Source organism: Drechmeria coniospora, chromosome 01 (genome assembly GCF_001625195.1).
Source record: "Drechmeria coniospora strain ARSEF 6962 chromosome 01, whole genome shotgun sequence".
NCBI classification, from domain to species: Eukaryota; Fungi; Ascomycota; class Sordariomycetes; order Hypocreales; family Ophiocordycipitaceae; genus Drechmeria; species Drechmeria coniospora.
The window spans coordinates 10741632-10754808 of record NC_054389.1 but is presented as its reverse complement, the minus strand read 5'-3'; the positions used below and the strand labels follow the sequence as shown (position 1 = coordinate 10754808).

At 60.0% G+C, this 13177-nt stretch overlaps 3 protein-coding genes across 3 annotated transcripts; all 3 read right to left on the bottom strand.

The window, feature by feature from the left end:
- Positions 1-21: 21 nt before the first annotated feature.
- Positions 22-1169, bottom strand: DCS_02859 (uncharacterized protein; the record flags this gene model as incomplete). Its single annotated transcript, XM_040800185.1, has 2 exons — positions 22-264; positions 324-1169. 2 exons carry the CDS (start codon positions 1167-1169, stop codon positions 22-24), a joined length of 1089 nt encoding a protein of 362 aa, XP_040661068.1.
- Positions 1170-2044: 875 nt separating this feature from the next.
- On the bottom strand, positions 2045-3730 carry DCS_02858 (uncharacterized protein; the record flags this gene model as incomplete). The annotated part of the gene is made up of 6 exons (XM_040800184.1): positions 2045-2197; positions 2275-2771; positions 2839-3059; positions 3115-3169; positions 3234-3641; positions 3700-3730. 6 exons carry the CDS (start codon positions 3728-3730, stop codon positions 2045-2047), a joined length of 1365 nt encoding a protein of 454 aa, XP_040661067.1.
- Positions 3731-4437: 707 nt separating this feature from the next.
- Positions 4438-8072, bottom strand: DCS_02857 (Plasma membrane ATPase; the record flags this gene model as incomplete). Its single annotated transcript, XM_040800183.1, has 4 exons — positions 4438-4484; positions 4551-6648; positions 6731-6961; positions 7665-8072. The coding sequence occupies 4 exons, from the start codon at positions 8070-8072 to the stop codon at positions 4438-4440; spliced, it is 2784 nt and encodes a 927-aa protein (XP_040661066.1).
- Positions 8073-13177: the final 5105 nt, after the last annotated feature.

Here is a 13177-nt window from a genome sequence, read left to right as displayed (position 1 = left end):
CAAAGGGAGCAAAATGGAGCGCTAGTCGATTTCGTTCCTCCGAACGGAGTTGATGGATGGACCGGTTGCATTCGCGAACTGGCGACTCGGCCGAGGAGGAGCAGTGTTGAATCGAAACTTTGAGTAGACCAGGCAGCGGCATGAGGAACCGTTCTCGTTCGAAGTCTGCGGGACTCGCCAGCATTCCTGGACAAATGCGTTTGTAAACAGGGAGGTTCTGAAGCGAGCTAGACCGCACTGCCCAGCATGCCGGAATTGAAGGCTCTGAGAAGACATGACTCTGTTAGCCCGAGTCTCGAATGCCCATCGCTTTATGTACTTACGAGGCCATCAGTTGTGTATCTCGATTGTGGCGGCTCATGACCCGACGTGCTAGAGAATGTCACATTCATCAGCATCCGTTTCTCAATCTCTCCTCTCCCCCCCTCTCTCTCAACCGTCACTGGCGCAAACATACCTCTGTTCCTGAGCCCCTCTCTCGGTGCAGCATGCTCGACCATCCAGATGCGCAGCACCCAGGCAGCAGCAAGAGCATCTCGCTGCTGTGCGGGCACATCGACCGCCCACTCCAAGCGCATAATGCCATCTTGCACCAGCTCCCTCGCCAGCAGCACGCCACTCCGATCGGTCCATTCCCAGACAGCACCGGAGCCGTCACTGGAGCCGCCTCGCCGTCTACTCTCTTTGGACGGCCCGACCTCGAAGACAAGCTGGTCGGTCTTGTAGAGCCGCTTATCCGACCCCCACCGCCCCCGGTATATCTGATAGTTCTGACTTCCCATAAACCGGTGGCCGGCTCTGTCTATGCCCATCGGCGGCGGTGCGGTGCGCGACTGGGCCTCGGCTTGGTAGGGGAACATGGGAAACTCCCACGCCTTGTGATGGTGGAGCTCGAACATGGGCCGTTTCAGCGGGTGGGCACGCGGGACACCTGTTCGATGACCGTACTGTATCCTTTCCATGACAACCTTGTGTTCGGACTCGGTCAGGAAGTCGATGTGGTGGGAGAGTTCGTACAGAGCCGGTCCTTGGGGGCTGCCAACGCGGATGAAGCGGTGGAGGATGTAGAGCGTCTGCGTCCCGAGGTCTTCTGCCTCGTCGGCCTGTGTCGAGCCGGGGTAGGGGGGCGGCTCCGGATAAGGGGGCGGTTCAGATCCTTGCTCCTCCATGGCTCTCTCGGTCGATGCTACGCAACACCGAGTGCTGAAGCGATCTGTATCCATCTCCGACCAGATACCAGGCCTGGGTATGACTATGGCTGGCGCGTGCACTCCCGCAGGTTGTCTCTCGGGCCGTATCCTACAGGGACGACAAGTTGCCGTGCACGCTTGGCATGATGCTGGATGATTTGATGACGATGTTGAAGTCAAGCGGAGGACGGATGAGAAGTTGATGTATATTGATGTGCTGTGCTGACTGTACCCAGCATTCAGGCGTGGAATATATGTCGACGCCACTCAGCGTAGACATATTACGTCATAAGCCCCTGGAACATGACAGCCTCGCGCCTTGCCAAATACGGATATTCACCACCAAACGGATGTTGCCATCACATCTTGATGCCAGATAACCAGGTTATCATCCATCCCTTTCTCACGAGTGAGTGCATTGAATCACACACCGCACGCCGTTAGTCATGTTGCGTCATGCATTGCGCTCCGCTGGCTGCTGCTTCGGGTGCCTAGCATCAACTGCCAGCAAGCATGTGCTCCCAGCGGAACGAAGATGTGCCATGATATTCCCGCCGTCCAAAGATTATGCATCGGGTCTGCAACATACAGACCATGTGAATTTCATGTAGTGGCCATCACCGCTGCTCCCTGTGCAGGGAGAGGTCGGCTGGTCGGCTGCCTCGCAGCGGTTCGAGCTTCATCCCCATCAGCACCCGTGCCGAGGAAAGTATGGCACGAACCTTGGTATCAACGACACTGCAGACTTGGGACAGCAGCAGGCAGGCGTAGTATCGTCCCTGCCTGCTCACAAAGTATAAACGATGGCGTGCCATTTGGGTACCGATGGCAACACGGGCCATCATGCCTCATCGTCAATGTCCGCCGCGCCAAAGGAAAATTTCTTCAACGATGCTCCCTCCCCCACAAACAGGCTCGGCATTTTCTCCCACGGCATCCGCTGGAACATGATCGCACGAACCGGCGTTTCGGTCCTGATGCGCTCCAGCCTCGGGCTCGGCAGCATCCTGCCAGAGCGCAGCGAGAAGAGCTTCACGGTGCCGTCGTCATGGCCCGCGGCCACGACGTTCAGCTCCCTGCTTACATCCCAGCCCATGTGGAAATGAGCCGCATTGCGGTAGGCCGGGAAACGAAGGAGCGGCTTGACGCCATTCGGCTTCCTGCCGAAGAAGCGCATGTCATACAATGCCATGCTACTCTGCAGGCCCGCGACAAGAATTTGGTGTTCGTTGACGCTTCGGAGGCGTGCAATGGAACTCGCGTGATGGATGTACATCCATTCCGTCTCGGGCGTCCTGAGGTCCGTCATCCACAGCCGTGGCTGGCGGCCGCCGGCGAGAAGGATGTTGTGATTCGACTGCTGAAAGTCCTGGTCGAATATTTCCTGCGGCAGGTGCATATCCTTGGGCGCGTTTTGCGGCGCGATCCAGGCCATGGTTTCGTTGTTTCGAACCCGCAAGAGGCCCGCGTTGGTTCCGATGACGCAGAGGAGGTCGGACGAGGAGGGTGCAGGCGTGCTCTGGTGGACGAGCCATTCGTCTCGAAGACGATGGCGGATGGAAAGACGCTGGTAGTGATTTGCTGGTCTTGCATCAGCCGCCACGGGGGCAAGAGAAATCGAGAGTGCAGGGAGGGCAGCAAAGCATACTTTCGCCGAGTAGCCAGTGTGGCCGGCCGTCATCGGCAGATGACAGAGGAGGTGAGAAAAAATAGAGGCCGCAGCTGCGATCGGGCTCTCGTGACGTGAGAAGAATCTTGTGCGATGGTTTGTGGTATTTGATGGACGACATTTGCGAGCATCGAATCATCTCGGTGCGAAAGGACAGCCCTCGTTCGAGCGTGCCAGGGCGAGCCTTGTCAAATGTGATTCTGCAGGCGCCGTCAAATCCTGCCATGCGACGGCCACAGAAGCGAGACGGCGTACCTGTCATTGTCGTCGGTGGAGATGTAGCTGCCGACGAGCGTTTCCTCATCCAACGCTGCGCTCGGCCGTCCATGAATTAGCACTCACCACACCGCAGACGCCGAGGACGGGACACCCACAGGCATATGCCACCCCGAGGCCTGTCTTTTCGTCCTCGCCACCGACGTAGAAACATGGCATGTTGGCGACCCTTGTCCGTGCAAAGCTCGGCGCGAACGGCACATGACCCTTGTCGACGGCGCCGCCGGCCCACGCGGCTGCGCCCAGATCGCCGTCCATCTCCCTGCCGTAGCCATGCTCGGCGACGCTCCGCACCTCCATCTCGCGCGCGAAGAGGCCGGAGTCGACGATGCTGCGGCGAAACGGATGCCTCTTCACATGGTTCCGGAGGAGGCGGGACCGTTCCCGTGCCGCCCTCCTCGCCGAGTCCTCGAGCTTCCGTTTCCTGACGGCGTCCGATGACCACGCGACCGAAGGCGGCGCCGTATGCGTTTTTTCAATCTTGAAGTACTTTTGCTTCCCCTCATCTGCGTCGCACCGTTCGTCACGTTAGACTTGTTCGCCACTAGGGGGCGCATCACTCACCGAAATAGTAACCCGGTAGATCGACCGGCATCTTGTTCGGCGCCCACGCTAGTTTCGAACCAAGGCATGCAGCTTCCGACTCTCCGGCCAGGGCAGGCTCAGACACTCGAGCCAGGCGACGCAAATAATCATGGTGCCATGTTCCGACAAAGGTTGATCACCGAGTGCATGGGATCCAAAAATGAGCGGAACAACGGTCATGTGACGGCCCCATGCATCGTCATGACGTCGGGCGTTGTCGATCACGTGACACGATACATGCCACCACGTCACACCAACGAAGCCGGGATCATCAGGTGTGACCACTGGTGGCGAGGAGCAACGCTACGGAGCGAGGGTATGCTGGGTGCTACCACGGACGAGTCGTGCAGAGAGCGGACGGCCAACGGCAACGGCAGCATCATCAACAGACAACACAGGGTTGGTCGGTTCCAGGTGCTGCCACCAAAAGCAATTACAACGGTTTGCTCGCTGCCTGGTACCGCTTCCCGAGGCTCGGAACAAAACTACGTGCGACGAGCACTCAGTCGACAGAAGGGAGAGAGTATTTTTACTTCTTTATTAGTTTGGTCGTCTTAAAGAGACAATGTCTAGGTAGGTATATGAAAAGTTGCCCCCTCATCACACCAGAAACGCGACGGTGCTCAGCCGAGACTCGTACAATGCAATTTAAACATGGTGAAGACGAAATGGGCATGGCGTTTAGCCGTGCGGGTATGTACTAGAGAGCGCCATATTTTACTGCGACTTCTCGTGCTGGGTGGACACACGCTGGAGGGAGACAACTGCGACGAGAGTCAGCACACGGAACGGCTGCCGCACGAGGGGTCAGGGGGTGGTGGGAAACGTACCAAAGTCTTCCAGCGATCGCTGCTTCTGGTTGCGCTTGGGCGACTTGCCGTGCATGAGGTTGTCGAAGCCGGCCGATCCCTGCATGAAGTAGTAGAGACCACCCATGACGGCGAAGATGCCGAAGGAGAAGATCCAGATACGGACGACGGCGACGATGCTGGTCTGGCTGCCGACGAACCATCCGAAGACGCAGAAGAGGGTGGCGATGACGTCGACGATGAAGACGGCGCCGCTGAGCTGCCACGAAGGAATGGACGACCAAAAGGGACCGTTGGCGCGGGTGATGAAGATGAGCCAGTTCTCGGTGAGGGAGATCTCGAGGAAGAGGACGGCATCGATGTCACCAAAGTTCTGGACGATACCGCCGTCCTCGCCGCCGACGTACATGGTGGTGAGGGCGATCCAGGTACCGACGGCCAGGACGACACCGAGAAGGATAGACATGCCCCAGAGCTTGGGCAGATTCCACTTGACGGGCGTGGGCGAGAAGGGAGCGTTGTCGTAGGCGATGGCGAGGGTGGCGACGTCGGCGAAGATGGCGATGAAGACGACGAGCTCAATGTTCAAGCTGCGGTTGAGGATGGCGATCCAGAGGCCGAGGAAGATCTCCATGTGCAGGGACAGGGCGATACGGTAGACGACGTAGGCGTACATGCGGTGGAAGATCTGGCGAGACGTCTTGAGGGCGTCGATGATGGCACCCAGGCCGGGGGCGAGAAAGACAATGTCGGCGGCGGAGCGGGCGGCGTCGGAGGCACCCTCGACGGCGATGCCGGTGTCGGCCTTTTTCAGAGAGGGAGCATCGTTGACGCCGTCACCCGTCATGGCGACGAGGTAGCCACGCTGCTGAAGAATCTCGACGACGGCATACTTGTGCTGGGGGAAGACCTCGGCGAAGCCGTCGGCGGCCTCGACGAAATCGTAGACCTCGGAACCAGGCATGTCACCGCCGCCGCCGAGACCGAGACGCTCGGCGTTGTAGACGTTGGTGCCGAGACCGAGCTGGCGCGACGTCTCACGGGCGATGCCGACGGCGTCACCGGTCAGCATCTTGATGGACAGACCGAGAATCTTGGCCTCGTTGATGGTGCGGGCCGTGTCGTGGCGGGGAGGGTCCGAGCAGGGCATGATGCCGAGAATCTCCCAAGCACCACCGTCGCGCTTGCGGGCGACACCGAGGGAGCGGAAGCCACGGGTGGCGAACTCGGCGACGCAGTTCTTGTACGCCTTGTCGATGGCCTCGGGGATGGGGTGGTCCTCCTCGACGGTCTTGAGGACGAAGAGGGGAGCACCCTTGACGCAGGTGATGCGCTCGCCCTGGGGGGACTCGACAACGGCCTGCACCTTCTTGGAGACGGGGTCGAAGGGGTGGAACTCGAGCACCTTGTACTTGGACAGGACACTCTTGGCGCGGGGGTAGTACTTGAGGGCCTTGAGGAAAGCCTTGTCGATGGCGTCGATGCCCTTCTTCTTGCGCGAGGCGGCGAGGCAGGCCGTGAGCATGAGGTCGTCGGGGTCGACGCCGGGCACGGTGAAGGGCTCCGAGAGGGACAGCTTGTTCTTGGTCAGGGTGCCCGTCTTGTCGGAGCAGAGGATCTCGACGCCGGCGAGGGACTCGATGGCCGACAGCTTCTGGACGATGGCCTGCTTCTTGGCGAGGTAGGCGGCGCCGACGGCCATGGTGGTGGTGACGACGGCGGGGAGACCGACGGGGACGCCGACGATGGTGATGGCCAGGGTGAAGCGCAGGATGTCGACGATGGGGTTGGAGCGGTAGAAGGAGGAGATCCAGACGACGAGGAGGGTGGCGATGACGAGGACGAGGAGGATTGTGCCGATGCCGTTGAGCACCTCGGTGAAGTGACCAGTGCCACCGGCCGACTGGGAGACGAGAGCGGCGGCGCGGCCGACGAAGGTGTTGTCGCCGGTCGAGGTGACGATGACGAAAGCCTCGCCACGCTTCACGGCCGACGAGGCGAAGCAGTTGTCGCCCTTGTGCTTGTCGACGGCAAGCGACTCACCAGTGATGGCGGACTGGTCGACCTGGAGGAAAGCATCTTCGGTGACGATGCGGCCGTCGGCGGGGATGATCGTACCCTGGGGGGGGGCGCTCGTCAGCATCGACTCGATGGCGCCGGGGAGGGGGCGTCGAGTGCGCCGCGGGGGATGTGCTTCTCACCTCCTCCACCTGCAGGATGTCACCGGGGACGACCTCGGGGGCCTCGATCTCCTTGAGGGTGCCGTCACGGAGGACGACGGCCTTGAGGGCGAGCGTCTTCTTCAGCTCCTCGACGATGGAACCAGCCTGGAACTCCTGGATGAAGCCGACGCAGGCGTTGAGCAGGAGCAGAGCGCAGATGACACCGAAATCGACCCAGTCCTCGAGACCGGCGGCGAGGACGGCGGCAGCCTAGGGGCGGGACAAGGTTAGCGCGCGGCCATGGCAGACAGAGGGTTGGGTTGCGAATGAGGCAAGGCGAGCGAGCGGACGGGCGAGCACCGGAAAATGGTGCTCGGGAAAAGGTGCAAGCAGGGCAAAGGAAGGGTGCGTCGAATCAATCGGCGGCCGAGCCCGAGGCGGGGCAGGGGTGCCCTGGGGGTCGCTAGACCTATCCGGGGCTGCCCGACGGATTGGGGCCGAATGGGGACCGAATGGCAAGCGTGCCCGGACTGGCGACTGCCGGGCGCGGACGTCTGGCAACAGGGCGTGCGTCGGATGAATCGGGCGCCCCCACAGCGAGCCAGCCAGTGTCGTAAGCCAATTGCCTCGGCGACCCACTCCCGCCAGCGAGCTCGTGTGGGGCACGCAATCTGGTGGAAAAAAAACGCGCGAAAAAAAAAATACAGGCCACAAGCAAAACAATGGGCGAAAAAAACAGGCGGGCTCGTGGGCCGGTAGCGAGCCGCCGCAGCGCACCCGCACTCGCACACGCACACGCACACGCACACCCATCGCACCGTGGCGGGCACAGGGCGGCCGCAGGTGCGGCGGGGGAGCGAGTGAGCGAGCGAGCGAGCGAACGCATGCCAGTAGCGACAGAAACAGAGAGAGAAAAAAACAGGTGGGGCTCGTGGCACAATGGCGGGAAAAGGAAGGAAAAAGCAAAACTCACCTCCATGACGAACTGGATGGGACCGACAAAGTAGGAGAAGAACTTGAGGATGAGGTTCTCCTTCTCCTCCTTCATCTGGTTCAGGCCGTACTTGCGGCGGCGGGCGACGACCTCGGCCTCGGTGAGACCGACGCGGCTGTCCGTCTGGAGCATGTCCTCGGGGACGACGCGGCCGCCGCCGGGGGTGCCCTCCTCCTCCTCCTCCTCGATGCCGTGGCCATCCTGGGATTCGAGATCCTCGATCAGGGCATCGATGTCCTCGTCATCATCGTCGTCGTCCTCGACGGCCGCCACCTTCTTGGGCGGCGCCTGCTCGGCAGCCTGCTGCTGTTGCGCCTTCTTCTCGTCAAAGTTGCCCGACTCGATGGTGGTGTCGAGCGCCGGGGCGCCGACCTTGTCGTCAGCCATGGGGGGTGGGCGGTGGCAGGCGGCGGGCTAGGTGGTCGGGGGGGGTATATAGTCAAAATACAGCAACGCAGGGTCTCTTAGGGAAGCGGAGGCGTCGGCGGTGTCGACGTCGGAAGCGTCGTGTAGGGACGGGTGATGATGCGAGGGGAACAGGAAAAGGAAGAAAGAAGGGTCAGTGAGTGTCGAAGCACCACACGAAGGAGGACGGAGACGGTCACTGGGAACACATTCGTGGGTGTCGAGAAGGGAAGAAGGGGAAGGGGAGCGAAGCGGCGGGCCGGGTGGGAGCGACTTCTATTTCAATGGGCGCGCGCGTGGGCTGGGCGGTCGGCGACGGCTGCGTTGCAACGGGATTAGTCTTCGCAAGCTCGAGCGAGAAACAGCGACTGGACGGGTACGGGACGGCCACTCCACCGGACCAGCAGGCGAGCATCAGCGGACGCAGGACAGCAGGGCACGGCAGAGCAGAGCAGCACGCACGCACGACACGGACGGAGCACAACATGCACGAGCAGGTAAGGTAGCTGTACCTAGGCCAGCATGTCCCATGCGCGCGAGCGCCGGGGCGAGTGGTACTTGTTTCCCACCTCGGTGCTAGTACTCGGTACTAAGCCTTTGCAGGTATACGAGAACGATTACGGAGTAGGCGTAGTCGCCGGTCCTTTGGCTTCCACGGGCCCTCTTACCCCCCCCCCCCCCTTCCCCCCACCCCACACCACGACACCCATGTCTCTTGTCTCTACCACCATGATGAATCCACCCATGCCCCCCCCATACCTACCCAGCCAACTCTTCCAGGCACCCACCAAATAACAACAGCAAGAGGGCGAGTACGAGGACGGAGCGCCGCAAGTGATGCTTGTGTAAAGTACATGTACTGTACGTGTACTTGCTTGGGTGTACTTGCAGCTATCAGTAAGTACTTGCAGCTACTCAGTACTTTCAGTACTGTACTTGCACCTACTTACTTAAGTACAGTATGTACTCTACTATATACAGTACCTGCTCCTGCAAAGTACATGTACTTGTACCTTCCATTACATGTGCCTGCACCTACAACTACATGTACCTGCATCTACAGCCACATGTACCTGCACAAACAACTACATGTACCTGCATCTATAGTTACATGTACCTGCACATACAGCTACATGTACCTGCGCCTACAACCACATGTTGCACCAACAACCACATGTACCTGCGCCCGCAACTACATGTACCTGCACCTACAACTACATGTACCTGCACCTGCAACTACATGTACTGTACCGTACGTACTGCACAGTACTTACTTGCAGTACACTTGCCGCCATTCTTGCGAGACGAGTGTTGCACAACAACAACAAAGGGCAGTGCGGTTTTCGACCTCGACACACGGTATGCCGATACCTCCCCTCGGCCACCCCCCTGATCCCAGGCGGCATGGTAGAGCGCAAGCAAGTACTTACAGTACCTACGAGTGCAGCTTAAGCCCCTGCAGGCATCGACGGCCCAACAATCGGCCACCTGCACCGAGCGCTGGCAGTCACGCCTACCATCCGCGGCGAGGACGGGGAGAGGAAAGGGAAGCGCTTCGCTCGCGGCCCTTCCATGGCTCGACACCTTCGCCACGGGCAACAGCACCGAGCAGGGGCAAGATTACGAGCTGCTGGGTGGCAGGACTAGTAAAGCATGCGACGGATAGTGTCGCCGTGGGAGATGCGGCACGGCCGCTTGACAGCCTGCATGCGAGCAAGCGCAACGAGGCCGGCGGCTTGACGTGGACCGTCGACGCAGCCCGAGGCATGGCATGCTCGTCGGGGCCGCGAGTGCTTGCGTGCTTGCGTGCGGTCGTGCCTGTGCCCTGCTCCTCCTGCGCTCGGTCAACCGTCCGTGGAGCTCTCGTCGTTGCCGCCGTTCCAGATTGTCGTCTTCGCACCACGCATGGCGTCTCACGTCGTCGACGTCGAGAGACTCCCTCGGCTCCGCACGTCTACAGGCCGCACTTGGGTCGTTTCATTCGCTGCCATTCCTGGGAACCCCCTCCCCCCCGGGCAGGTCATCCGCCGCGCGTGCGCCGGAGCATTCTGGCATGTCGAGGCGACCAACCCGATCGATTTGCCACCTCGGACCCATCGCTGAGGCTTTTTCTACCCTGTACTCCGTGCGGCCGCCTCCCACGGATGGTCAGCCGGCGCTCAGCAGCCACCGGCAAGTCCGTCCACGATGTCGGGTCATGGCATTCGACGCGGAGCTAGGATGGCATCTCTGCGCACAAGAAAATGCTTCACGTCCGAGCATGGTTGTCATTGGTCGGCGTTGATCGTTTTGCAGGTGCACGCCGCCGTTTGCGGGCGAGCATGCATCGCTAGAGGGCTAGAGGTGCACTTTGGTGTGGTGCCAAGATACCTCGCACGCACAACTAGTCCGCCTTAGACGCACATGGACTATCAATCAGTTCATGTCGCCGGTACCTACGGAGCATACTTGGTGGTTGTTGGAGGATCGACGGGCACAAAGGTGCCTACAATTGCCGCTACGGATCGTGCTGCTAAACGTAATAGCTCTTTTCTCTTTTTTTTTTTGTTCTCTCTCGCGGGAACGACGGTTGGAAAGGCCGCAAAGAACCGCGGTCGACGCCAAGCCCAATGTTTGTCGTCGCAAACCGCCCTCCTCCTCCAATGTGCCTACCGTGGAGGCGATGGCCAGCAGCTCGACGGCCCTGTGCCGCTGTGCCCGGTACATTCCGTCGCGTACGGCCAGCGCTGGCGACCCCGTTATTCCTGTGCTAAGAAACGCATGCTAGCTTCTTGTAGGCGGTGCCGCCGCCACGGTCCAGCGATGCGCACGCACCGTGGCACCCCTACAGAACAGTACTTACATCGAGAGCAGGTACCCATCCATGTACTTACTTACAGTACGCTGCACGCACATCACAGTACTGATACACCCCACTGTACGCCGCGGCGCCCCCAGACTGCACAACTTTCATCGCGCGCGAGCGGCTTCCCTTCCATTTGCCGGCGTCCCTCGTGCCCCTCGCCCCCGGTTTTGTCTCTCGTCTCAGGATACCTCCTGCTACCGCTCCGCACCATCGATCCCGCCCCGTCCACGCAGCGGTCGCACGGCGGTCTGGACGAGGGGGGGGGGCGCCGTCACGTCGCACCCAGAGCTGTTTCTGCTCCGATGCCCTGTCCAGGGCGGGGACGGGGGCCAGGCGACACGGACGCATCGGGGACGCGACCGGTGACGATGTCGACGTCGAGAAAAGCCTCAGCAGCCAAGCGTGCATGCACCGGAGAGTAAGTACTTGCTTAGGTGCGCATGCAGGTGGCTGCGTGGTCTGGGCAGGTCGACCTGGAACATGTTGGCTTGGCGAGTCGGCGGACGACGAGTTCGCCCGAGGCAATTTCCAGCACCGGTTGGGTGAAACAACGTCATGGCAGGCCGGTCGGTCGGTCGGTCGTCTGACGTCAAGCCGGGCAGAGGAGGGCGCATACGGTGGTGCGCATTACAGGCAGGTGTACTCGCGCGAAGAGATGCGAGCAATTTGGCAATGCCCGTATCGAGATAATACGAGCACACGTACGGAGTATGCATTGCGTGATGCGATGCGTGCACCGCGTGCACCTCGGGGCGGCCATGGACCAAGTGCTAATGTCGGGCTCGTCGTCTCGTCGTGTCCGTTTGTCGCCTGGCGAGTTTCTCCCCCAAAGGACGTCCCGTTTCCGACGAATCGAATGCTCGGCATTTACAGCGCCGGCCACGAGCCGACTAGCAGGTAATTAGCAGGTAGTTGGCAGGTAATTAGTACTAGTAGAGTATAATACTCATGTGGACGATGCTAAAGGTGCCCCCGTAGTCGGTGGTCGGTAGCGGGCGCACCGTGTGGCACACTGGCTCCGAGCCTGCGCCGACAGGTACTCGTACCTACTATTAGGTACAGTACTAGTAACTACCTAGCTGTACTCCGTAAAGCCAGCATGCCTACCCCTCCGGTGTTTTCTCCGACCCCCCCCCCCTCCCCCTTCGGGCGCAAGTTTTTCTGTGGTGCATCGCTCCTCGGGCCAGGGCTCAAGCCATGGCGCTAAAACGGACGGCTGTGGAAAAATTCATCCGCCCGCACGCCTCCATGCCTGCCTAGCGACGCTGCATGCGGGAGCCCTCTCTGCGGCAAAGGGACCCGGGGTTTTTTCCCTTTGGTTTTATTTGCTTTGTATCTTCTCGCCGCTCATCCGAGAATCGCCGTGGGGTCTTGACGTGGCCAGCGCCGCACTCCGTACGCACACCCACCCATGCGAGTGCGCAAGAAACCATCGACCGCCACGACCGCCAGATATCCTCGGCGACTTGCACCCGTCGGCGTGGCAGGCACGGCGCGCCGACGGCCACTCGCCGCACCGCATCTGCATTGCGACGGACGCGCCCTCTCTCCAGCAGATGACACAACACGCCTGTAATTAACGTACTATCCAAACCTAGTCTAGGTGACGGGCGGAGTAAATGAAAATGGATGCTCTGCAATGATGCATCGTGAGCCTCTGTTGTTTTCCCCTGGCCTGTGCGCCATTGCCGTCACGTTGATTCGCCGGCGGAGGAGTGACCAAGGGCCGGTATGCTTGGTGATTCGCAATCGACGTCATTGGAATGGCCCGTGTCCTCGATCCTGACTTGGGTCAAAACATGGGCAAGCAGGTATTAATATGGAGTACGGAGTACAGCTACTGTCTTTGCACAGTAAGTAAGTGCTTGTACTTGTACCTGTACTTGCATAGTAGATCTGAATGCAAGCAAGTACCCGCATGTAGGTGCAGGCGCAGGTGTCCATGTACTTACGGCTACTGTACAGCAAGTACAAGTTGTTGTACAGTAAGTACATGCACTTACTTAAGTACAACGAAGTAATAATAATAATAATAATAATATTTGCACTTGGACAACTCGTACCAAGTGCGTGCGAGGATGGAGCAAGTGCCCCAGTATTACTGCTATTGCTTGCTTGCAAGTAATAAGTACTTTATGCTGCACACCTGCATGTACGGAGTATAGGTACTCCCTACTTCGTGCTCCTCCAGCCCTTAGCAATCGTCCTCGCGGCGAGCCAATGAAACGGCCAGGCGTGCCCA